The 27215-nt window shown below is 45.5% G+C and overlaps 1 protein-coding gene across 18 annotated transcripts in view; it reads right to left on the reverse strand.

Annotated features, from left to right (window-relative positions):
* ARVCF (armadillo repeat gene deleted in velocardiofacial syndrome) overlaps positions 1–27215 on the reverse strand; it is a 245961-nt gene that overhangs the window by 91269 nt on the left and 127477 nt on the right. For 8 of the 18 annotated variants that reach the window (XM_017815425.1, XM_017815421.1, XM_017815422.1 and 5 more), the window contains one exon: positions 4636–4674. The exons of 8 other annotated variants lie outside the window; for them this stretch is intronic. In XM_017815425.1, the coding sequence (XP_017670914.1) occupies positions 4636–4674 (39 nt within the window). Of the gene's footprint in view, positions 1–4635; positions 4675–13738; positions 13759–13850; positions 13931–27215 lie in introns of those variants that run through there. 2 more of the 18 variants (XM_017815436.1, XM_017815439.1) reach the window with 2 other exon arrangements.

Genomic DNA, 27215 nt, shown 5'->3' on the forward strand with positions numbered 1-27215 from the left:
CTGAGGGCTGTGGCACTAAGGGATCCTGAGGGCTGTGGCACTAAGGGATCCTGGGGATCCTGAGGGCTGTGGCACTAAGGGATCCTGGGGATCCTGAGGGATGTAGCACTAAGGGATCCTGGGGATGGCTGGGCAGGGCCTTGCTGGCTGGTGCCCCAACCCCCAGCACCTGAGGGAGCAGGACAGAGCTGAGCTGGCAGCCAGGCCCAGCCCAGGGGCAGTGTCACAGTGATGGGGAGGCTCGAGGGCAGCCTGGGCAGCAAAGCAGGGTCAGGATGAGGGGCAGGGACAGACAGGGACAGACAGGGACAGACAGGTAAGCCCGAGGTCGCTGTGGGCTCTGAGCTGATGGAGTCCACGGCCACTGCCAGGCACACCAGTCCTCCTCCAGCACACACACATCCCCCACTGCTCCTCCAGCACAGCCCAGGCGTGGGCTGAGGGCTGAGCTCAAACACCAGAGCTGCCAGGTCCCTGGGAACAAGCCCCACGTGCAACTGGTGAGGGCAGTGAGGCCTGCAGTGCCCTCAGGGACCCCACAGACCCCCTAAAACGGATGCAAGGGTTCTCCTGCAACAAATACACACATTTCAATGGGATATCCCCCCCTGCAGATTGTTGAGCATTACCCACTAAGTCCTTTTCAAATAATAATCTTTGGCTTCTTCCAAGATTACAAAATACCACCAAATTACGAGAACATATTCCAAAGCAGTTATTGCACACAGCGTCAGCAGTTTTGACTTCTCTCTCTGCTTTTGCCTTTTTGAGACCAAATCCTATCCTGTTGATCTGTTCTTGCATCTCCAGTGTGCTTTAAAAAAGACATGCTATTTAAAACACAAAGCAACAATCAATTTATCCCCAGCCTGTAAAAGTTAAGTGCAGATGAAACAGCTAAAGACCTTGTAAAATAAGCAAGAATCATAAAATAACAGTAATTCTTGTTTTGTTAAAGAACAGTGATTCACCATTTAGGGCACATATCTCCTAGGGCTTATTTTGCATTAGAATACTATAGCTTCTGTAATCATCACCATTTCAATTCCTAGAGTTATATTTCCATCAAAGTAGCTATTTTATATCTGTTTTAATAAAAGAATAACCTCCCTCAGGAGGATCAGACATCCTACCTTGAGACAGTAAACAAAATTCTTTATTCTCTGCCTATGGAACAATTTTAAACAGTCTGGAAATAATATAAAATTGCAGGAGATTATTACTTCCACTAAAGCAGTCCCTCTTCAAGAACACTGAAAACATATACATGTACATCGAATCATCATTCTCCCCGAGATCCCCTTTGTTCATAAGATTGCAGGGCAGGCTATTCTGGCTACTCCTTACTTCAGGCTACTGTCAGATTCCAAATTTGAAGGTTTTTGCAAAGCACAAAGGCTGAATTCTACATCAGTGGACATAACTTGTCCTCAGCCAACCCCAGCACAGACAAAGCTCAAGTGTATCAGCTCCTGTGAAACACATTGCAAGTCTGGGCATAATTAATGGCATTGGACAACAATGCTAATTGAATTAAATGTGGATTCTCTCTCCTCTACTACTCTTTGTTTAAACTACTTATTAGAGCTTCAATCTTTGCAAAGCATGAGATTATTTCCAAGTGTAAAGCAAGCAAACGGTTTTGTCGGAGCCAAGTCTCGGGTTGATGTTCTGCCCCACTGGTCTCTTTCCAACTCAGCTCTGCACTTCCAGCTCGCCATATCCTCAAGCTGGTATTTGCTGAAGGCACGTGGAGGAGAAAGGAAGACAAAAAAGACAAGTCTGCAGAAACACAGCAGTTGAAAAAAGTCTATCCTGAGATCTTCATCAGACTAGGACATCAGAGAGGAAAAAAATCACTGCTGCAGTTTGTTGAACTTGGTCTATTTGTGGCAGATTTTTTTCAGTAAAAGATCCAACTCCTCAGCAGCTGAAGACTCAAGTCTGATTACTGTCACATCCTCCTGCCTTGTCAGAGCCCCTTTCTTTCACCACAGCCCCAAGAGCAGGACAGTCTCCTGCACGGCTGCCCCTCGGGTGGGACAGGCTCAGAGATGGGCACATGCTGGTTAGATTGGACTGCAGCCCTGGCACTGCTGGGACACAGAGCCCCCAGCCAGGATCAAAGGATGGCACATCCAGGCACAATGGCTCTGGAGCAACAAAGAGCACAGAGACCAGCCTGGGCTGGAACTGAGGCAGCACAGAGTGCTGGAAGGAGAGTTTGCAAGTCAGACAATGATTTAAAGATGGGAATATATAAATATCCACTTTGCTGCAGATAAACTGATCTCCATTTAGTAAACTTACTCTTCTGTTTCCTCATGTGAAATAAAATGCGTTTTTAATATATATAAATAAATATATATGTATGTATACAACAGATTCAGCTCACTTCAATGTGAACCCAAACACATGAACCTATGAGAAGCTTCAAGCTCTCTGTCAGAGCTCTCACACAAACTCTGCCCTCAGGCTGGTCAGTTCAGAACAGCTGAGAAATGCCAGCCCCAAATGAAAGAAGGCTGTCCTGGCATGGGGTACCAGAATGAACTCAGCCCCACACCACAATGCACCAACTGTTTCCTGAACACTTACACACTTCCTTTGTCCTTTAGAAACACACACGACAAGCAAGGAACAAATAATGCCAAGAGCTTTTAAAGCACCAAGGTTAAAAGGAACATTTCAGCAACTGGAAAAAACCCTCAACTACAGAACTTTTGAAAAGCCACAAAGAGCAGCTTCTTTTGGAAGCAGGCATGGTAATTCACCGTCTGAAGGCATCACACCTTTCAGGGAAAGCAAGAGGCGGAGGTGAAGGAGAAGGAATCAAACCCAGACAAGGCCTGGAGCAGGAATATTCACCCCTCCAGCGTGGCAGGACACACTGGGGTCTGTTCAGCCACGCGGGAGCTGCCCATCAACGGGCAAACCCACAGGGCCTGCCCAACAGCCAACAAAGAGGCCTTTTATGCTATTTTAAACAATCTGAAGTGTCTCAGTTAATGGAAGACCGGGCAATTGGCCCTCAACTATTTCTAATTGACTGGAATGATGGATGAAGCTAAAGGGAAAGCTGACCCACTGAACTTTTCCATACAAAGCTAGAAAACTGAGGGAGACTGTAAACAGTTTATAAGAATGAGAAGTGGGAGAGGCAGAATCCCAGGAGCTTTGCTCCTCTCAACCTGCTGTTTTTTCAGACGAGGGAAAACAAAGAGCTTCAACTCAAAGCTACAAACAACAAAAAATACAGGGGAAGGCCTAAACAAGTAGGGTATTTTTCCCATGCTCTCCTCCCCTTTCTCCAGTAGCTGCTTAGCTCTGCCATGCAAGCCTGTCCTTTGAATCAGAAAGGGCAATTTGTCACTTTGACAAGGTGTCTCTCAGGGCTCTGCACTGCCTTGCCCTGCTTTTCAGACTGACTGGGTGTTAACCATAGATGTCAAGACATTACATCTCAGTCAACCTCAACAGATGTGATCATATATACTTAAAACTTACACCAGTCCTACTACATCAAGGTAATGCTCAGGAAATCACACATGCCCACTGATTTTCAGAACAAAACCATCACCAGTAGCTTCTGTACTGCAAGGAGGCAACACTGCTGCAATGTGACAGAGCTGTCTGCTCACCTCAGTACATCCTAGGAGGGAAGAGTGAGGACAGAAAACTTCTAGGAAGGGAAATGGATGAGTAATAGGTTTGAATTCACAGCACCCAACTGTAGGCAGCTTAGCGAGGTGTCTAAATGCAGAATAACTGAATTCTTCCTCTTCAGTCAAAAACAAGAACAGAAGCCTCAGAGAACAGCTGAGACCTTTCACAGACTAAATCACCTCCTTGGACACATCCAGCTCTTGCCATTGATTATGCAGGGAAATGGTATCAAGAAAGCATTAAAGCTGGAGGATGAATCCAGGCCTCAGAGACCGGATGTAAGAAGTCTGTGGTAGAACACAAAACAGGACGAGTGGATGACAATGCATCGCTCAGTCCCTTAAGCACAAGCCCTTTTCCCCCCAGTAGTTCAGCCATATCAAGTAGTAAAATAGAAATATAAATCATATAAGTCATTATTTTTAAGATGAAAACGGTACATGCCAAAAGAAAAAAAGAGCCCCTGGCACACACAGTAGGCCCAGCTCTCCTCTTAGTGTTACCAGCACGGCTGCTGCTGATGTGGACAGCCTGCCCACCAGGAAATCATCCTAAAGGAGCAGGAAATGACTGTCTCTCACCAAGACTTGTACAGAGAGTTCACTGCAATTTGCCAAACTACCTCCCAAAACCAAACACAGTCGAATCTGCTCACCTAATCTTTGACCAAACCTAGAACAGATCTGACTTGCTTCCTCTCTGGAGCCATTCCGATGAACTAACCAAGGCTAAATTAGGGAGATTTTTCGTGGGATGAGGTTACATCGTGAATTATAATTTTCCAGCAAGTTTTTTCCTTCATCCCCACCTGCTGCCTCTAGCTGGCATTAAGGGTGGTGTGGGATGGCTAATTTTACATTCCTTTCTGCAAGACAGGCATTCAGATTTCATTTCTTCTAGGCCCCACAGAGTTTGGGTCATAAATTAAACTGACGGACGTATTACTAGAGATCAAGTCCACAAACTTACATGCACAGGGGAGTCAGAAGTACAAGCTAGGTCCTTCATCTAAAACAAAGAAAACAACCATCAGTTTGGCAGGTGACAGCAGCAGGTCTCTCCATGCAGGCTGTGTGTCCCAGACTCTACCCCAGCCACCTTCACACATCATTACCCCACTAAACCAAAGTCTGCCAAGGCCCAGCAGTTAACACACCCACGCCTACTTGCACTGCTGCAAAACTACCTTAGAGAATTGCTTTTAACTTCAAGGCAGATGTAAACCAGCTCTGCATTCCTTGAATTACAACCCAGGCTGGAGCATTATGTGAGTGTCCTAGGAGCCATATCAGATCAGTGTTAAATTCAACTAATCTCCTCACCCACCCACAATCTTGAACAGCACAACCAAAAGGCTTCGTGTGGCAAAACACACCACCACAAAAGCAAACAAAGCAAGCTTTTATAATCCTGAGGAAGACAGAACAAACAGATCACTGATGATTTTCTAAGCCGGCATTGCAAGAAAGCCACTCCTTAAAATAAATTATTTCTCATTCTAGGGAATACAAAGTGATTGACAATAAATCCATCCCACAAGGAATGTGCTTGCCAGTGTCTCCCACTATCAAGCCCCAAAGCAGGTTTGCTTGGCAGCAAGGCAGCAGGACTGTGTCAGTCCAGACAGCTCCCCAGGAGATTACCCACCTTAAACCACACACTGCTTCTTCCCTCTGCATCTCACCCCTTCCCACACCTGCCCCAAACACAGCAGGACGTGCGAAGGCCTCCAACAGTGCCCGGCTCCCATCGCTCCACAACTCCAGAGAAAACTGGGACAGTGGGAATGGCCCCGGGCGGGAGTTCTGGGGCTGCCTGCGAGTCCACTGAACACCAAAAACCACAACTCAACAGAGCCAAAGGCCTCTCTGACTGCTGTAAACCTTCCAAATGGGAGAGATTCCAGCAGAAAGCCACTTTTCCCCAATGCAATGCAGTTACTGTGCTATTCCAACTCCCCAGGAGAGCTCCCTGATGCCTTTTTGTCCAGTGCTCCATTCACTGCACATGTTTTCTGTTTATGTCCCAACACTGACCTTATAACCCCACTTGTACATGGCCAGTCCTCACACAGACTGCAAAGACAGCAGGCAGACTTGCAAAGCCAGTGATAAACTAGCAATGAACAGTAGGGGGGGAAAAAAAAAGGATGAAAGCAAGAACTTGGATATTAGGGAAAATGCTGAGTAAGAACCTGTTCAGCCCTCGCATCCAGAGCTGTGCAAGGATGCAGATGCACTGCGGTGGGCTCAGAGCACAGCTAACAGAACAGCCAGAGAAAGGGATCAGAGAGGTCTCGCATCCAGCCCTGAAGTCCGAGCTATTAACCTCAAAAGAAGGCCAAGGGGCGATGTGATTACAGTTCAAGTGCCTAAAGGTATAATGGAAAGTTGATGGAGAACCCTTCAGCCTCAGAGAGAAGGGTTTAACCAGCCCGATGTCAGTGATGAAGGCTGACACACACATTTTGTTTTAATTTTCAGACAGCAAGGGTGAGCAGTGCAACAAAAAACCCATCACGGTAAAATTTCACTGCTTAACATGTTGGACCTGTTTAAGAAACATGATTCTATTTAATCATAAACCTGATAACAGAAAGGTGCTCATGTGCACACACACAACTCCTCCTGCTTGACTCCGAGGAGTTTTCAGGCTAAGAACAATTTATTTAAAGCTCCTGAAGGAATTACCCATCCCCACAGCTCATCCTCAGCAAAGTGCACTTCAGTGCAATAGAGAGACTTCTGTCAGCCTGGGGAGGGGCTAACGAGGGATCCCTGCTCAGACCGTTCTGGCTGAGGGAGTTCCCTCTCCTCCCACCAGTGAGCAGCGGGGAATCCCCCTCTCAGCTGGCCAGCAGGACCTTCAGCAAACCAGAGCATTGTGTCAGCTGAGACACCACCATCACCAAGGACCAACCCTCAGCCTTTGCTCTCCACAGCTCCCAAAACGTGCAGTGCCAGTGCAGCTGGGACAGCTGTGGGACAGCAGGAACCAGTGACTGAAGGGGAAACAAAAGAGATGAGCACCATCTGTCCAGGCACCCTCACCCAGGACATTAATGGGAACCCACTGGGCCCATTCAGGTATAAGAATGCTCAGCAGGGACAGTTCAGCAAGGCCTGCTCTTACTGCAGGGGCACCAACCTCACACAGGAAAAAGTCATTTAAGCCAAGGTGGAAGTCACTTGCCCAGAGGTAAATATCTTCACTAGCAAAGTAAAACAGCTCTCAACTTCTCAGTTAAACGTGTCTGGCTTTTCCCATTTGCCATCAGTTCTGGCTAAGGATTCCACAGACTTGTTGGAAACAGGCACCTTTCTGTGACCCCTCTCTCCTGCTGGCACCGTGTATACAGTCAGCACTTCTGGACTGAAGTACTTGAATTGTAAAACCCCATCACATTTGCCAACCACTCGATTATTTACACAGTATCTTTTTTATTATTATTTCTGATATGCTTTTGTTTGGCACTTCACAATGGAATTCAAACATGATAAAGACTAAGACAAGACACAGCCCTGGAGTCAGCAATCCAAATCACTTCTAAACAGGTTCTCAGAGGGCTTTTGAGAGAGCCATTTCTCAATTAAACACACACAGATAAAACCAAGAGATCATACGGGATGAAATGAAAGACTTGCTATTAACAAGCATCAGTCAGAAAACTATATTCATGCTCTGAGTGCTGTACTTCCCTGCAGTTGGCAACACAAGCTCCAGGACTGCTGTTTGAACCCAGGGACAGGACAGCTGCGTTTCCCTCCCACTCCTTGTTGTGGTTTTATGACAGAAAAGAGAATCTTTAATTTTTCCAGAGGAGCCCTGCCAAGCTGAGGCTACAAACAGGATATGGTGTGTTAGTAAACTCCCAGCCAGCTTGCTCACACCATGGCCAGAACCCTCCGAGTGCCTAAATCCCCCCTGCAGGCTGGCAGCACTGAGCACCTCGCTGGCAGGTAAAGCAGCCTCCTGGGTGACTCCCTTTTAATTCAGGATCATGCAGGAGGTGCCATTTGCACCTGTGCTGGCAGAATACACGGCATCCAAGGACCCTCCCTCCCCTTCCCTCCTTTATATAAAGGAACTGCTTTCCTCTGAGCCACCTCTGCTACTAAAATTTTGGCAGAAATGAACCGGTTCTTACAGTGAAACTCCCAAAAGTGCATCAGAGGAGCAAAGTTCTCCGTAGAGCACTGCAGTCCTTGTATCATCCACACACAAAGCTGTCTTTCCCACAGTTCAAATGAAGTTTTTTTTCTTCCAATTCTTCACAAAGAATCGAAAGATAAACAGTCATCCCACCCACCTTTTCTTTAACAGAAGGACAGACTCGATCAGTATAAATTCAGCAGCAGTGAGTCCACCACCTGTGATGAACACCCTGCCAGAAACACTGTTCCTGCCTCCAGGACTCACCCTGTGCTTTTTAATCCCTTCCCAGAGTCCCCAGCAGCACAAAAACACGTCCACAAAGGTGCTGCTGAACCCACAAGTCAGGTTTGCTCATCTGGACTATCCCATCATTTATAATTATATTATTAACAAATAAAGATGTCTGACAGAAATCCATAATATTGGAGAGCTCAGCTTGCTAAACCAGGGAGTACAACAGGTACCAACAGACAAAACATATGCATGGAAGAGGGTAAGTGTGACAAAAAGTTGCAAGAGCAATGCTAGAGACAGAAAAACACTAGAAAAAGATGAGCAGAGGAGAAAAGCATCACAAAATATGAGTCTTTCCAGGGAGGGCAAAACCAAAACAATAAAGCACATCAAGACAGAAAAAAATGAGAAGAGACAGAAGCCATAAATTAGACAAGGAAGTGTCATGTGGAAGCCAAATCAGTGGCTTTCACAAGAAAAAAAAGTGGCAGGAAAAGGGAAGGAGGAGAGAAGCACGAGAGAAATATTTCAGTCTGTAACTCCATCCTGTTAACACTGCTTTATTTCACCGTAAAAGTCTTCTGATGAATAGGAGCTCCCTCCACACACAGCAGTATATTAAGATTCTTTATTAAGGCTTTCCAAACACCACAATGTCAATTCTTTGGCTTTTCATGTGGTTTGCCTAGACTGTGTTTTTGTTGCTAAGCTCTCATTAGATGTGTATCTTGTACTGACAGGGAAGAGGTTATAAAATACACGAAACCTGAACACAGGCCAGGATTTGATTTTACACAAGTGAACACTCTCAGGCAACAGTACAATGCCTTGTGTGTGACTTGGGGATGCTTCTGCACACATTCAGGATGGACTGAGTGTGCCCCAACTGCTCCACAGCAGCATGCAATTAATTTAGGGAAGAACAGAAAGGGAAAGGGAGCACAACTGCAGATGTATCCCAACCCACCTCCCAGCCCAGCAGCTCCTGTGCCAGCCCCTTGGCAGGGTAGCTCCTGGCTCTGGCAGAGGGCTCAGGATGGGAGGAGGAGCATTGCCCCGAGCCACGGATACCAGGGAAGCACAAGAACAACACACACAAAGATGAAGCCAAATTAATAAATCTTGCTTACAAGGGATGACAGCAAGTCAGGAAGAGCAAATGTAACCATCCAGCTATCGGGGTGGAAGACAAAGATATCCATCCTGAACAGCAAATTGTGTCAAACACCATGAACACTTTGCACCCCACAGGCAAAAACTAGCCTGATTCTACACTTAATTCAATTATCCATGTCAACACTGACCAAACACATCAGCATTTACAGCTTCCCACCATTTATCAGTTCACACACACACAAACTGAATCGGCTCCTGAGTAAGAAATCATCAGCAACTCTGATCATAAGAAAAAAAAAAAAACCAAAGCTATTTTTGCCAAGAAGTTTAAAGTGAGTACAGCTCCATTTGGGAAATTAAATGAAACTTAAGGATAACCATATCATTCACTTAACAAAAGCCACCAAACATATTATAACAGGCTCTCAGTACATCTGAAATGTGTTTGGAAACCCAGAAAATAGCCCAGCCAATGTGCTCTCTATACCCTCAGCAGCAGACGTTACAGCTACTCCTAATCCCAGCTTTGTGAACCTGGGAGACAGAATTCATTGTGCTTCTGGAGCTGGAATATTTTGCAAAGCACTGCAGTTTGCTGGCTTACAAACATGCCCCGCCAGCTCGCTGGGCAGAAAGGCTTCTGCTGACTTCACCCAGCACTGCAGTCACACTCATCAGGGATTAATATTTTTCCCTGCTAAGGATCCAGGCTGGAAGTACTAAGTAGAGAAGGTTACACTTGTGTCTGAAAAAGACTGGTAACATTTTGATAGGTGATATATAAATACGAGCACTCAGGAGGCACTTCACTATTTCTTCCATGAAGTTCAAGTAGGATATTTAAATTTCAAATACTTTAGAAATGCTACTGCTTTTTAAAGACATTTGATAAATGATAACTGATAAAACTGTTTTGTCATCATAAATGCATTTCATACCCATAACTTCTCTAAGAGGAAGTGAGCTTATCAGATAAGCCTCTGTATTCTTTGCAGACTTTCATGAAGAAATTTCACCTCTTCTTCCCAGCTGCACACATACCAAAAGAAATAAAGACCATTTTTAAATGGAGAGTAGCTCATGTAATGATAAGAACCTGAGAAACCATGAAGGGAGACTAATAAGCATTTCTGGTCCAGTCCTCTACCAGTAAGATCACATCTCAGCAGGCTGCCAATTCTGAAGCACTGCCATATCTTGCAATGAAGGTGGTTTTCCATCACAGGGATTTGCATTCCAATAGTAGGTTTCTGACTTTATAGTCAGCAGGAAGAAAAGAAAATATCAATACAAACCCATATAACTAGTCTAATGGAATTTTACACAGTGAAAACAACTACTTCAGAACAAATCACTGAGTGAACTGCTCCAAGAACACAACCTTCACACCTTCAGCAACACCACGGCACAGGAAAAGAGCAGTGAAAATCACTGCTTGTAGCAATAAGCAGCATTTTGCAGTTTCAGCAGTCAAGTTCAAATGGTCAGCAGCCAGAAAGCTTTTTGTAAACCATCTGGATCTTGTTTCTAATAAATTTCCCAAGAAAACTAATTCATTGTCAGGAGCAGGAGGAGGGATGTTAAGATGTTCATCATCAGTGCCCACACTACACCAGGAGCATGAGCTCACTGTTCCTTCTCCTGGAGCTACATGGACCTGATGACAGACCAGTGGACTTGTTTCTAAAAGAAGGGAAGTTAAATGGAGGCTTTTAATTCAGCTGAATGGCCCTGCAGTATCTGTTAACTGTTCAGCCTGCAGTGCTCAATCAGTGCAGGGCCACATCCAGATGCAATTCCAGCTGTTCCATGCCAAGGAAGGCTCTGACAAGGCACTGCCCGTTCCACAGCAGCTCTGCTGTGCATGTGTACAAACAAACATGCTTCAGTCCATCCAGCAGCCATACCCAGAGCTGATCACTGCAATGCACACACGGGTCAGGTGTGCTCAGAACAAAGAGCCCAGACTGCCCGAGCTGGCCAGGCTGGCCCAGCACCCCCAGGGCTGCAAAGCACCCTGTGCTGACATCACATCCGTGAGGACACTGGGGGCTGAGAGGCAGCTCAAGCATCAGCTGCACTCTGCTCTCCCAAAAGCCTGGCAGCAGCAGCCTGCAGCAGGCAGTCCCCAGCCCGTGGAGGAATAACAAGTGACAATCCAGGAAGGCACGTTCCCTATCCATTCGTGCATGCACGAGAGTCTGGGCCCCACAGCGGATGTGCTAAAAGGTTCTCCCCAGAGGAAATGTGTTTATTAATTAATATCTACTGAATTAATTGGTTTCCCATATGCTCTGCTGTGCAGCCCTGTCATTATTACTGAGAAGTGTCAGGTGTGGTGACTACCCAGGAGGTCCATCAGGACACTTCAGTCAATTCAAAAAAACTAATCTGTGTTTTCCTTTTTACTGAATTCAAAGTGTGTCCATCTATGTAGAAGTAATGGAGAAAGCATCCAAAATCTCTAATCCATAATCACTTAAAGAAAGCCAACACCTGCCCTTACTTCAGACCCAAGAGTGGCATACAGCAGCAGCACAGCAGGAAGGTGCTGCTCTGAGGCCATCAGCTCATGCACTGGCCCCTGACACAGGAACCCTGGTGTTCCTCTCACACACTCACACTCCTTACACCAATGTGTTCCTCGTAGCTGGCACCACCACAACCAAAGTGACCTTTACATCCACCACATCCTCTCCCACTCCCTTTCATTGAGAGATGTACTTCTGGATTCTGACTACATCTGGCACAAGTCTGTACAGTGACATCATTTTTCTGATGTTATCAGTCTCACTGAGAGACTTCACTCATCACATGGCCGTGTCAGCTGGCAGGGACCACAACTCCAGTCCCTCCTGGCACAGCAGGCATCCTGCACCAGCCTCTCGTGTACACTCAGGCTGCAGCAGCAAAGGAGGGAGAGCAGTGCTACAACCACCCTCTTCTGAACATGCACCAGCATAGGTTGTGCAACCTCATCCTGAGAGACTTTACTCACCCAGATGTTCCTCCTCCACTGCAATGCCACCTCTCCCAAACCCCCTGGATGCCCCACACAGTGCAGAGACCAGCAAACCCCTCTGTCAGACTGCAGGAGGACAAGCACCCACCATGGCAGCTCTCTAGCAGATTCAAAGACCTCTGGTGTTTATTTAGTCCAGGTCTCCAATTCCAGCATTCCCTCATGTACACAACACCCACTTAGTCCCCTTCAGAACCCTGAACACCAACACCTAAACTACCACACCAGAAGTGAACTCAGACTGCAGAGCAGCATCCCCGGCGCGGGCGGTGCTGCCACCCCAGCTCCCTCCAGAGACAGTCTGAACACCCCAGCTCCCTTTCAGAACAGTCTGAACACCCCAGCTCCCTTTCAGAACAGTCTGAACACCCCAGCTCCCTGCCAGGAACAGTCTGAACACCACAGCTCCCGGCCAGAAAGTCTGAAGTCGACGTCTACAGCAGGAAAGCAGTGTCCCAGCTAAACTAAAATACTGTGTTCCAAGATTTTACTACTGTACCACCAGTACACCACCACACTGCCCACTGCAAACTGAACGGGCCCAAGGACCAGTTGTTTGACCATCATTCAGACAAACTGCTCTCACAGCATCACAAAAGTCTTGGGTGCAGCAATAATGCCATTATTGAACACCACACAACCTGTACTCAGGCTGTAGTAAAAGGGGGAGAGCAGTCCTACAGCCACCCTCCTGTAAACACATGTTAGCACAGGTTGGAGCTTCTTGAGCACAAAATCTCAAGAAAATGAAGCTGAAGACAGCCTAGCTGTACCACTTCAAAGAGTCCATTCTGCTGAGGAAATGGTTAAAGCATGCCACAGAAAGAAGCATTTATCAATATACACAGGTGTGGTTGTAACATGTTCTAAACAGCTTCCTATAAAGGAAGACACTGCCAGGTCTTGTTGGTAAGAAGCAGAAGAGGCTGCAGAGAGGCTTAAAATCACATTCCTAAATCAGAGGCCTTGCTAATAATAAATTCTTTATAAGTACATAATAACTGGATCAAAAGTTAAAGCTGCCTGCACAAGAGTCAGCAGGGTCTATGCTACCTGCCTGGTGACCATATTTTCATTTTATACTGGGTGTATGACAAGCAAGACTTTTGAAGTGATCCATGTCAAACATTAGTGCCCAATGCAGCAGGGTTAGGAATGCTGCAAATGAAAAGGTGGGAGGACTCCTCCCATCTGGGAGAGTTGTTTCTGAAAGATTTGCAACATGGCTCAGGTGCAGCACTTCATCTTTCCCAGAGATGGCAAACCTCTCTCAAAGCTATGAGCTGCTCCTCTTTGATTCAGAATATCTGCCCCATGCAGTGATTAAGTCCTCTGACATTTCATTTAGGAGGAGATAATTCTCCTCCAGATGCTAGGAAAGAGCACACAACAGGAAAAAATGATGAATGTTCAGTCTCCAGCCACTGTGACACAGCACAAAGCTCCACGAAGGATTTGGAAGAGCTGTAACCACAGTACCCACAACCCCAGACAGCACCACCTCAGTAACCCCCTGAGCACAGACTGAGTTGGTCCTGGAGGCACCTCTTTGCTGTTCAAGGATTCAGCTTGAGGGGATCTTTTCCAAGCACTTCACTTTGTTTTGGTTCACTGCTCTGCATGCAGATAAAGACTTCCTAACACATTTGCTGTCCACCTGGAAGACATCAATGATTCATTTCCAAGCAAATCAACTCTAGACAACTCTTGGGCTTTCCTCTGTTTCTTCATTGCTTGCTTTGAAGAAAAAAAGAAAAGGAATATCATGTAAAATCCAGCTAGAGATACTAAAACTTTGCAGTATTTTTCAGTCTCAGCACAACAGCTGGGGAGTCAAAGGTTTTATCAAAACTCCATAGATTAGGACAAATATTTAAGTATACACAGTGCATACCAGATCAAACCTTGCCTTCTGTTATATGAGTGGACTATTATCCAGTGGACTAATTTGCAAACATAATTTTAACTGGTTTTTATATGAAACAGCCTAGGTGAAAAGATGTGAAGGTGTGATTTGGAGCACAGACACCGAGGAGTGAGGAAGGACTTGCATGAGGTCCACACTGAAGGGAGCTCTGCATGCAGAGACAATTCAGTTGGTGGTGAAAAACGAGATCCATGGTGACTCCTGCCTGGTTCTTTGAAAAATGTCATATTGGTTCTTTGAGAAATGTCATATTTGTTCTTTCATGTCTGCAGTGCAGCTCTGGGGAATGGCTAAACACAGTCCAAGAGGCAACCAGCAGCAGAAGCAGCACACCCTCACTTCATTAAGCAGCAGCTCAGACCCTCCCAGACAGCTCTTGCTCTCAAGGTATTGCAGAGGAGCTCGAGCAGCTCAACTGCCACAACAGGAAAGCATCACAAAAGGGAGGGGGGAAGGTACCAGCCAGGGGCTGGTAAACAGGCAACACGACACAGCTACATTTTAATTGATCTATAAATCCACGACTGTGCAGTCAGTGGAACCAAGCCATCTGATTCAGATTTACCTCACCTATCAGCCTCTCTGCTCCTGAAAAGGAAAATATTACTAAGGCTTTTCAAGACAGTTAAAAGGAACTTCCCATAAAGATCTCCCCAGACAAGAAGCGCTAGAGATTTCTTGCAAGATATAAATATACCAAAAGCTCTCAGAAAGTTTCTGACTTCAAGTTTTACTTTCCCAGAACAGGTTGTCAGATCAGTCCTTGATGCCTTTTGTAGCTGTACATTACCTGGAGGCTGACTGTTGGAGAGGCACAGCTACAGCTTCTTGGTGTAACTCCTGAGGCAAACACTGTCCTGAAGGACAAACAGGGCTCTTTGGAAATCAAATTACACCACTGGTAAAGCAGCACAATTACTCTGGAGAGAAGCCACTCTTAATAACAACAAAATACATGCAAGGACAACTGTAATGTATAAAGTTTGCACTGGAATAGACTGCGGAGGCCAGCACAGCTATCCCAACACAGCTGTCTTTGTCCAAATTCATAGCATTTTTCCCTCAGCATAAAGGTTTGCAATAGGAATTCAGGAGAATGTACCAGAAAATTTCACACACAGAACACACAAAACATCAAAGTATAAAGAAAAAAATAAATTCCAACATCTTTATGGAATGTGCCTAAATACTTTGATTCCTGCCTGAAATTTGCCTCCTGATGGGAGGAATCCACTATGACAAATTAGAAGGGTTTTCCCCACCCAGTTACCCTTCCAGATCTTTGAGATGTTCTGGGAATGGTGGGAGGTAACAGCCTTAGCAAAAAATAGCTGGATGACCAGGGAAGTGCCAAAGTCCCAAAGGGTGGATGTTCTGGGAAGGGAAGGCCACACACATACCCCCAGACAGCAGGAACAGAATTACCTTGATTGCTCTGATTTAACATTTCTGAAGAACAGTTCACAGCCAGGGATTTACTAATAGTGTTCTCCCAAGGCAGGCTTCACAGGACAGCTGCTTTTTGTCTCTCTGGAAACACCTCTAAAAAGAAAACCAAGCCAGACGTGGAGCACACACAGAGCATCCACTGGTCTGTGCAGTCACAGTCAACGTGCTAAGCCTTTCTCCCTCTGTTCTTTAAAAAAAAGAAAAGGGAAAGATTGCCTATGTGACATCTCTGAGAGCATCAGAAATTCGGTCAGTTTTTGCAGTAATCTCACTCACCCCTGTGACTGCCCTTGTATTTTCTCACAGTTCTGAGTCTGGCCCAGACAGGATGCTGTGCTGCAGCAGAGAAAAGAGTAAACCTGCAGAACTGAGGTCAGGGGTCTACACACCACTGGTAACTGCTGCTCTTTTTCACTAGAAGAGGCAGTGGGACACTCATGGTGTGTGTAAAAGAATGAAAGATAAACCAAACAGCCTGCAAGTCTTATTAAATTATCTGTACTGAGGAAGAACCAAAAAAGCCACACGATGTATAAAGAGATTATTGGGTTCAGTGAGAAATGAAAGATCCCTAGGTTAGGACCCAGTCACCAAGTGTGAGGTGTCTAAAGTCCTACAGCTGACCAGGGGTTACAAGAAGGAACCATGAGCTTTGCAGTGTAAGCAGCTCTGCTGACTGATCACTTGGGCCTAAAAACTTGTTGAGGGAAAAGAAACAGCAGTTCAGATAATGGCAAAATGTAGACAGACTTCTAGGTGTGCTCTATAACAGCACTAACAGTGCCTGGAATACTGTGCTACAGACATGATCTAATTAGACAGTGATTCAAATATCAACATTTCATGACTTGATGATCTCTTCTACTGTATCAAAGACCCTGAGAATTTTTTGACATTTGAGAAAACCAAGACAGTATTTCCAAAAGTTGCATGTGAGTCACTTGGAGTCTCTGATGATCTCCTCTAAAGGAAGCAGGCCGTTGTGCTGTCCTTCCAGCAAACCCCACAGTGCATTTTCTGTTTGTGGTGTTTAATCATTAAAAAGAAAGGGGAAAAAAAATCCTTTTTGCTAGGGCACAGCTAATGGCAGAATGAACTACCTCATTCATCTAAATAAAGTCAGCTCTAAACCATGCAATAACCATTGAAGTGCCTACTTTGTTAATTATTTCACTGTTTATCTAATTCATTACGAGCATTTAAATAATAAGCTCATTCAGCATTAGCCAAGATCAGAGACACTGAGGACACCCATTGAGACCATCCACCCTTCTGCCCATGGGGATCTGTCCCTGCAGCCTCACCCAGTTTATTGGTCTCTAACCCCCCTGAGAATGTTCAATCACTCCACAGCTCAATACACCACAGCTTTAGGAAAGCTTCCTGCCTCTTCTACCATCTATAGCCTCTGGGTGGATTTTTGGGATGGTTACCTCCAATTTTACTTCAGGAAAAAAGGTTGCTTTCCAGCATGAACAAGGACAGCAATCACCAAGGGACAGAACAGGTGAACTGCTGCATTATTAATCCACCTTCCTTTTCTTCACCTGTTGCTTTTGAATTAATTATTTTTAATACAGCTGCAACAACCATTCCTCTGAAAATCAGGACTTCTGTAAATGCATGAGAGAGCTCACTGGGGAGACAAGGGCAACACACCTTCAGGAGGGCACAAGGAATTGCAACTGCTCCCTCCACGAGACCTCAATTATATCCTCCACCACTCCCCTTCAGAAGGGCATGGGACTTGTGATTGCCTTAAGGAAAAGTGCATTTCACCTTTCTAGGCATCATTTCAGTTTGGCATTTATACAGCTCAGCAGATACCTACACCTTTTTCTGGCCACGATGGCATGTGACTGTGTCCCTCAAACAGGGGCACCTTTCCTGGGGACAGTCCCTGCAGTCAGCACGTGGGCTGGCCCCAGGGGCTGCATGAGCAGGTCAAACACTGCTCTCTTCCACTCCTGAGCACTGATCTCATCTTCAGGGGGAGTAAAATAGATGGAGCCTTGGAGAAAAACAAACCTGGCAAAGTGTCTGGGAGCCTTACACTTGGTGGACAAGCCCATCCCAACATCACTCCAAGTGGCAAAACACAACTGGAACAAATCAGAAGAGAGCCCAGGCCACGTCTGAGTTCCTACTGAGGGAGTGGTGTTTTCCTCAAGTATTTCCAAACACTGGTCAGGGTGGGTGGGTGTGGGGAGTCAAAGGCTTCAGTACAAACTGTTTATTGAAATAATTCCTTTTAGCTGCCCTCCCTCACACTGCAATTTTTAGCCATGGAATCACTCGTGCTCTGAGAAGGGGTGACTGCAATTACAGCAGAGTAGCAAACACCAACCCCTCCACTGGGGCAATAAAAGCTGCTTAAGCTTATGAATTAAAGCAGTGAACCAATCTTCCATCCAGCAGTCATACAGGAAATGCCAAATGCTTTCTCTGCTTAGACTGTTCACTGAGCACCTGAAATGATGCAGATCATTACTTCAGCAGGCACCAGGGATGCTAATCTGAAGATTTACAGAGGAGACAACAAATGCTATTGTAATACAGCCACAGAAGTGCAACTGTACAATGTATGCAAACTCTACATAAACCAATATGTCCTTCTGAGAGATTACAGTAATTTGGGTGTGAGAGCCAAAAGACGTAAATCTGCCCAACTATTATTAAGACAGTCAAGCCAATTTACACAGCACACCAATGCCAATTAAAAATGTTAAACAAAAGCCAACCATTTTCCCTCCCAACTGCTGTGTAGGCACATTATTTAGAGCAGCTGTGTTATTAAAAAAAAAAAAAGGCAGTTCTTATGCACACAGAATCCTGTGCAGGACTCTGACCCTGCAGTGAAGGACTCAGGGTATGTTTAGGCCAGCAGAACCTGCTTGACTACTGTCCCAGATTTAGCACCGAGAGAAAATTCATCTCCAGCACAGCTCTATTAAATGAATGTGGTTCCATTTGATTCAAGAGCCAAGCCTGGCTCATGCAACCAATGCACAATTAAGTATCAGGCAAGCAAAACGTTGGAAGGAAGAGAAATTTGCCAACTGAATGTTATAAACCAGGATAAATAAATAAACCACAGTGACACGGGGCATCTGTGAATTACGACTCCATCCCAGTTAAGCCCTGGATTCTCAGCCACCTCACAGAAGTGAATAAAAATGTGCTGGCTTCCCATTCTGCAGCTGGGCAGCCCAGTGCTACCTCAGCATCCGTGGCTGGCACTGAGCTCTTCTCATCACCCACTCCTCTACTCCAGGAACCATCCTTACCTTTCAGAAACCACTTTCTCACAAACTCATGGGATTTCTTTCCAGTCTATCTCTTCACACCTCATTGAGAAGATCTTTCAGCCAGCTCAAGCAGTCTAACTTAGGCCAGTTCCACAGCAGCCACCCTAAAATGGAAAGCCCAACCTGGGCAGAACACTTAGTGATGCAGGACAGTTCCGTCAGGAGACCTCAGCTGGCTGTCACCTATACCAGCACATCTCAGGCACAGCTCTGCTGAATCCATGTCACCACAACAGTTCAAATGAAGGAACACATTGCTTCTGCCAGGAAAAAAACATATGAGGAAAACAAAAGCCAGAGGGGGAAAAAATAAAATCCAACTGGAAGCCTTCCCCTTCCCCCCCCGAGTGTTATACTACTCTCCCCCAGCTCTGAAATGGTTCAGGAACTCACACAAACACACTGAAAAGACAGAGGCATACAAGAGTGTTTGTCCTGGAGGCACAAAACAGAACTGGGTCAGAAAATTGGGTAACATTTGACTTGCTCAGGCCAACATAATCAGGCAAAAAATGAAGTTTTGATTGGAGAGTGGCCATGCTGGCTCAGAGCAGTTATCTCCTACATGGCTTCAGTACTGGTGCCTTGAGCAGTGGCACTATCACGTTCCACATTTTTAAGAGGACATGCTTAGTTTCATCCTTTCCATTTGCACATCCACAGGATCCCTTCTTCACCTACCAGCACAGAGGAAAAACCTTCCATAACCTTTTCCTGAGCTCAACCAAAAATCACCTGGTATTTGTCAACAGAAGCAAGAGCCGAGATGACAAAATGTCATCTGAGAACAAGCACTTGACCCTCCTCTCCTGCAACACCTGAGTGCACCTGCTCAGGTGCTGCCACTCCTGTGACACTGCAGCAAGGACAGACAGAGCCCCGAGCTTCCTGCTCCTCTCCATTCACATCAATCCACTCTGGAGACCCCAAATATCTTAATATAACGTGACTTCCAGAACGGTTAACCCTGCCCTGTGTTACCTATTCCAAAGCTCACACTCTTCTCTGCTGCTAGAAGGAGTCCCAGAGGTGGAATTTTTCAGGCCTGTTTCTAGCCACTGTCCCTCTGTAATGGCTTCCAGTTCTTTCATTTTTGGTGCTTTGCTTTTCTTTGGTTTTGTTTGGTTTGGTTTTGTTTTAATTTTTCTCTCCCATAGAAGGAAAGCAGGCAAGATTTATTCCCTCAAAATTGTTGAATCAAGACAGATAAACAGGGAAAGACAGAAAGCAGTCTGAAGGCAGCAGAAGTAGACAAACAGAGGTGAAAGCACAAGGGTGGGACCCTGCTGGGAGACAGTGTAAGAGCCATTAACACCACGCAGTGAAAACCATGTTCAGACAAACCCTGAGGACACACATCTGGAGGGGATGCCCAGAAGTGACCTTGCTACAAAGCAGGGACAGCAACAGCTCTCCAATACTGCAGGAGATGTCCCAAGCAAATAAAGGCCCTGTTTTCATTCCTATTGTGTAACTTGAAATAATTCTACCATCTTCCAATAATATTTTACCTTTCACAACCACCACCTTCTCTACGTCATAGGAAGTTCCAAACCAGCATTCATTTTAAAGGCTTTCTGTATTTCACAGAAGAGGAAACTGAGGCACAGACTGTCAAAAGATGACTCCCCAGTGCTTCAGTGCCTGCAGTTCTGCTGAGCTGATGGGACACATCAGTGGTGAGCAACAGCAGGTAAGTCTGCAGTGCATCAGTGTGCCACAAACAGACCCTGCCTCTTCCAGCAGCCAAACAGAAGACTGGTTCTTCAACTTTTCAGGCCACCGAAGAGCTTGGCTGATAAAGTTTTCCTTTCTGTGCAGCAGATTTTGTGAAATGTCCCACAAATGGAAGGTTGCCTCTGGAACTCATTTATCAGGAATTTCAGCAATGCTCTACACAGATGTTGCATATCACTTTAGGCTCCTGCTAAAATGCAAAATGTTGCTGAACTCAAACATGAAGGATTAACTCCACAGGACTTTAAAGTGCAGAACTTCCACGAACATTGACAGCAATTCCCTCTCTGGGCAGTGAGAATACACCAGGATTCAAGAGAGCAACAGCCCAAGCAGAGAACTCGACAGTCCTCTGCAGTTCAGTGGGATGATGCACCCGGCCAGGGCCCCGAACCCTCTCGGCATCTCATCCTCTTCCCCTCAGACTTTTTCCCTTCAATTTTGCTGAAATTCATGTGTGTTTGCTACATTTTTCCTAAGCATTCCCCATGCTGCTGTCAGGATCTAGGAAATTCTCTTACATTTTCAACATCAGCTACTATTTCTGCAGTGGTTCTAATCTCCCTCAACACTTTCAAACAGCATTCTCTCTGCTTCTTTACTGCCCATCCTACCTCAGCATCTGCTGCCTGACATCCATCCCCTTCAGCATCTGCCTGAAGCACTCAGACTCCCATTTAAGGAACTGAAAAAGCAGCTCTTTGGCCAATACATCAGCAGGAGCCAGTTCTTCCTCGCCTTTCACAACAACCTTTCCAACCATCAAATACAATTCACAGGAGCTCTGCCTCAGAGTTCTTATTACCAGCCCCTTTCAATCAAAGGCACTGGGCCAAAATAAACCATCTCACTTATTAGTCCTGCAATCTGCTGTCCGTCACAGCCATTCTCAGCATATTTTGCACTGTGTTCTGGGGATTGCTCATTTTAAGGGATGTACAGGTAACAGGACTCCCAGGTGGGATCCCTGACTCCTCCAGTGGCATAACAGAGAGCCTGAGGAAAAGGGATGGACGGCAACTACCCCAATGGCATCCATCTCTAGAGGCAGAAACATGTTTATCTCCTTTACAAGAAGCTTTACGACCTGTAAGTACTCAGGTTATTTTGTAGAGCCTCAGTTTGAATTCCACAAAGCCTAATCTAAATTTTTGCTGAAGTTGCTCTATTAATGGCAGCTTCTTTCCTCCTGGGAAGTATCAACACAATCATCTCCTGGACTCTTTAATATGGGCTAATAGCAAAGCAATGCAAAAAGCAAACTACAAAGGAGACAACAACCCAGCTTAGAGAAATTCTTACCTTTTAGTTGGCAAGCAAATGAAAACTCCATATCTACAAAGGTAGATCAAGTATTTCAGAAACATATTTCTTATTCCTACATGGTGAGAGAAGCCTTTTCTAGTAGATTAAAGTCCTGCAGTTCAATCTCAACACTAACGTGAACTTTTCAAGCATTTTCTCCTCTTGCAGATCACCCACGTGCTTTTTCAAAACCTTTTTCTCAGAAAAGTAAAGAAGTTCTCCTCTAGTCTCTAAACTGCAGCCAGCTTTAAATACACTCCCAGGTCAAATCCCAAACCCTTCCATTCCTTTACAGGGACATGAAGAAAAGTGGGGCTGTTGCAAGAAGCACAAGAAGAATTCTCCCAGTCACGTGAACGTGAGTCCTGCTTGGATCAACCGCTGGAAAATGGAGGGTCATCAGTTCCCTCCTGCCTTTACTTCACAGTGATCCTTGTGGGGAAAACTGGCTTTTCTTCCTTGCAGCCTCGCTGCTGATTGCCACGTGAATTAATCAATGGCTGAGGTTCAGCCCCAGCCATCCCTGCTGTCACTGCCCAGCTCCCCAGGGCTCTGGTGAGGCTGGTTTGTGCCACAGGACAGGCTGGCAGGCTGCCAGGCAGGCAGCCCAGGAGCTGCTGGCCTTCCAGCAGCATCATCCTTCTCCCTCAAAACCAGAGCAACCGCTTCCAGCTGAGCCATCCAAACTGCTCTGCCACCTCAGCATGAAGACACAGCCCAGGCTTTGAAACAAAATGTTCTCGTGCTTGAAGGATGGCAGGGGTTACCTCCAGAAACCTGCCCAAATATTCCCCCGGGCTGTCAGAAAGCCAGGCACAGAGCAGCAGTCATTCTGACAGGCTAACAGGCTGGGACCAGTTGTCTACAGCAAAGAGTCATTTTCTTGGTCAAAAGGGTGGCTTTACAAAGAAGTTATTTATGTAGTGGTTGAATGACACCTGTAAAACTTCTCTGATTTAATGCTAATTTGATGCAGATGGAATAAATCACTAGGTAGCCCTAGTTTTACTGGCTTGATTTTTTCCAAGCTTATTTTTTTCCCCCTATTTTACTGGGCAACATTTTCCAAAGCAGTCAAGTTCTGCTGACACCTGGTATTTCCCCCACCAGCATAAGCAGTTGAGCATCTGGAAAGAACACAGTCCTTTACAGTACAAAAGCATTATTTGGCTCATAATAAGCGAATAAACCTTATGGTAACAGATTTGTCCTCCTATGCACAGGAAAGTGTGAACAGGGCACTCACGTCTACAGAGGTGATAAAAGATGGAGCAAATCCTTCTGGAAGCAGTTCCCACCTCAGCAGTTGGTGGCTGGCACCCAGCAGCCTGTGCTGAGCCAGCTTCTGTGTGAGCACATCCCCCAGCAAACCCCTCTCCAACCCCACTCCTGATAGTAGGGATGATATTGGGCACTTCAAGATTAGTCACTGGCCCTTTCCTCCTGCTCTTCCATGTGGCCACTGGAAGCTTCAATCCCAGAAGCCCCATTTCAGTATGACCACCTGAAAGCAGCCAGTATTTCCTGACCCTGCTCTGTCAGTTTGACTGTGTCTTATTTACCACCTCCTTCTTGAAAAAGGCCCGGTGTTTTGTTTGGGGGTGAGGGGGGAGATCCCAGGGACAGTGGGGTTGGTATAAGCCAGGAGGAGTCTGTAAAGCATGGATCCATGATCCTGAGCTCTCTGGCACACAACAATCCATCCTTTCCCCAAATCCTCCTCATCACACAGCCAGGATGTTGGCAAGTCTGTCACCACGACATCCCATCATGGCTTTGCACAGGAGGGACCAGGCCACCACCCACTGAGAAGTTACCTGCACCTCTCAGGGCAGCTCAGGGCTTGCTTGAATTACTTGTGACTCTGGTGGTTCTACATAAGAGCTTCAAAACCAAAATCTTAAGTTCTCTCAAGGATGAAGTATAGAAAATATGTTAAGAAACACGAGATGCTTCAATTCCTTTGTGCCTTTTTAACTCTTTAATTTAGGTCAACTTCTCTTCTGGAGCTGGGTCATTTCTGAACCCCCAGGCTGTGGCACAGGACACCAACCAAGGCACACCAGCAGCCAGATCCCAGCCTGGAGAGCAGACAAGGGTACAAGAAAATCCCAACACACTGTTCAGTCTCTCTAGCTTATGTCTAGAGTAAGTCATGTGAATCTGACTGTATTTCAAGAGAAAATAACTAAAAACACTCAGTTTTCGGTTTCTGTTTTAAGTTTTGAATACACTTGTGAGAAGGGCTGGGGAAGAAGCCTCATGTTGCAATGGGAAGTGTTTTGCCTTACAGCTACAGAGAAAGCAACTCATCCACTTACAAAATAAGAAAGCAGAAAACAAAACCAGCCAGCAGCTCTGCAAAATGATTTAGCTCAGCGTTACCTTGCACTCCACCTCTTCATCATGGAAGAGGTTTGGGATGCTTCAAAGGGCACAGAATTCCACTGAAAAAGCCACCAGCTCAGCAGCCACCAGCAAAGCCTGGCCAGCTCAGTACTGGAAGGTCCCACCCTCAGTGGTCTGTCCCCAGAGGATTATCTCTGTAGCCTCCTATTCAGTGCTGTTTAACACACCACAGCACACATTTCAGCTGCTAATTTAACCCTCAGTCAAAACAGGCAGGAGAAGCAAACGGATGGTTCCTCCCCAGACCCCGATTTTAAGCCTCCAATCATTCCTTTATGCACAGCAGTGTTCACACACTCACCCCCAAACACAAAGCTCAGCCACCTGATGTGGTTTGCAGCAGCCCAGATCCAGAGATGGAAGGGAGAGACCACTAAATCAGAACAAAAAAAGCAATAAACTACAGGGGAGACGATGATGTTTCAAGGCATGTAGCAAGTCTCTCCTACTGATCCCTCTGCCAGTTTTTCAACTGAACCACAACTGAAAAGCCAATTTAATAAACATCTCTCATTTCAACAGGCAGGACACCACCAGGCACCAAGAAATGTTGCAGCTCAGCAGAAAGATAATGCAGTGATCATTGGGTGGGTATAATAGAGGGATTATTTTACAATTACAGCAACAATGAAAAAGCAATTTATACAGTAACACGCTGGTGTACTGGCAAGCACCTGTCCAAAGGGATTAAATAAAAGTCTGACACAGACTACAGAGAGAAGAATGTCTTTGGCAAAAGGTTTATGAACTTCCCTAGATGGCTGTATTTCTGTGCAATATCCCTTAAAGGCAGTATTTGGTGTTTAGATCCGTTTTAGGTAACAGAGGCACAATGCACAAATAAGAAATAAAGAGCACTTTGAGAATTCTTATTTATTTAAAGAAAAGCAAAAGCACATATGAAAAAGATAGGTCACTTCTTACTGCTTTAGAAAGCATATTGCAGTGGCCTCCAAAACATCTTTATTCCTTGGATTAAATGGTCAAGGAACCCCAGAGGCAACACTGGCAGTTCTCAGGCAGTTCCTGCTGCAGCAGTGGCTTTGACAGAGTATTTGAGAAGCCCTCAGCAGGAGTACTGAGAAGGGACCAGGAGAGAGGAGAGCTATCCAGAAACACCCTGTGGATGCAGGGAAGGGGTCACAGGGTCTCACACTGCTGCACAACACCCCAGGATCCTCTGAGAAAGAGCAGGTTAACAGAGACAACCTGCAAGAATAACCTGCAGGTTGATCAGGTCCCTGTTCCAGAGCAGGGAACATCCAGCTGAGAGGAGAAAAAAACCTGCTTCAGAAGAGAAATTCAGGTAGTTCAAAGGGAGGGCAGATGAACATTTTTACAAACCACAGAGCTTTTAGCTCTGGTTGATTTATTAAATGGGTCGTCCTCTTTTTCCTATCACTTCAGGCAACAGCTGAATTATTCAATGAGCTCCAGTTGACTATGTTGTTTCTAAAACACTTGGGCTACCTCTGGGGAAGGAAGACAAGAGGCGAGGGGGAATAAAAACACGTTTAAAAGTTAAAGAATTTAACAGAAGTGGATCCTATTCATTTACAAGAAGTCTCAAAAGAAGAGAGGGAGACAAATCTTTGTGTAAGTCTCCTGGCTAAGGAAACTTGTACCACATGGAGAACTGGAGATGTGCAGCTCAACTGCAAAGCTTGCTCTGACACCAGTGCAAAGTGAAGGCCCTTCTGCTGCCCCCACAAAACAGCATTTGTGGCTTCAACCTCAGGGACACCCACCCTGTCCCTCCATGTGTCTGCAAATAAACACCAGCTTTACCCCTTGAACTTTCCCATCCCCAACAGCACTGTCAGAAGAATTTCTCCAGCAGTCCAGTGGAGTGAAAAGCTGTTTTCAGACAGTCCTCTGGAGCTTACTAAATGCAGTGCTTTTTCTGCCAGCCCAAAGCAGAGGGACTCCAACTGGACAAGGAGAAGAGGAATGAAGCCAGTCCCTAGGTGAGGCAAACCCCAAACCACCAGGCTAACAAAATAACATTCCTCTGAACACCCCATTTCTCACAGATCACTAATTTCAGGACTTTACTGCACAGTGGCATTTAATGAATGCAAACACTGTGTGATGCCCACGGGAACAGTGGCCAGTCTTCAGATCTCAGCAGTAGCAGAAGTGATTGGTCATGAAGCAGCAGATCAGCTCCTGGGAAACTACTTCTCATCTCTCAAAGAAGAAGCTCTTGCTCCAGAACAAGGCAGCTTTCTGGAAGAAAGCCTGTTGCCAGCAGGGAATCCTGCTCTCATTTGTGCCTACTCAGTAATCAGAGCTGGATGTAGGAACACACAGGAATCAACTGGCACGTCAAGACAAAACCCAATCAAGGAATACAGAAAAAAATTTAAATAATCAGAAAAGCAAAGGGCCTGACAGCAAATCACTGCAGCCAAACCCACAAACAGTTCTTCACTACACTAAAAAGAATAGGAACAGAGAAACCCAAGAACCTCTAAATAATTTACTTGCTTATGACATATTTTACTACTGCTCCCAAAGACTTTCAAACCAGTTACGTGTACTTCAAAATAAAATTCAAGTTATTTATGGCTTCTTTCCTTTTTAAAGATTACAAGAAATTTATAGGCACATAATCTATAAAGACACAGAGCATCTTGACAGGAGTAAATTACAGGACTGCACATGCCAACTAATGCTCAAATACAAAGATCAAAACCAGAATGCAGGACTGACAAGACCTTCCTAAGGATTTCATGTGTTCTTGCTATCATATGTGAGAAATATCTCAGTTATTTGAAGCCTGCAAATAACTACAAACCAGATAAAGATGCCTAAAAATCAATGAAGGAAGCAAGTACTTCACAAAAGCTCGTAAAAATGGTAAAAGCAAAGCAAGAGTCAGAGC

The sequence above is a fragment of the Lepidothrix coronata genome, unplaced genomic scaffold (assembly GCF_001604755.1).
Source record: "Lepidothrix coronata isolate B3197 unplaced genomic scaffold, Lepidothrix_coronata-1.0 Scaffold51, whole genome shotgun sequence".
Lineage (NCBI taxonomy): Eukaryota > Metazoa > Chordata > Aves > Passeriformes > Pipridae > Lepidothrix > Lepidothrix coronata.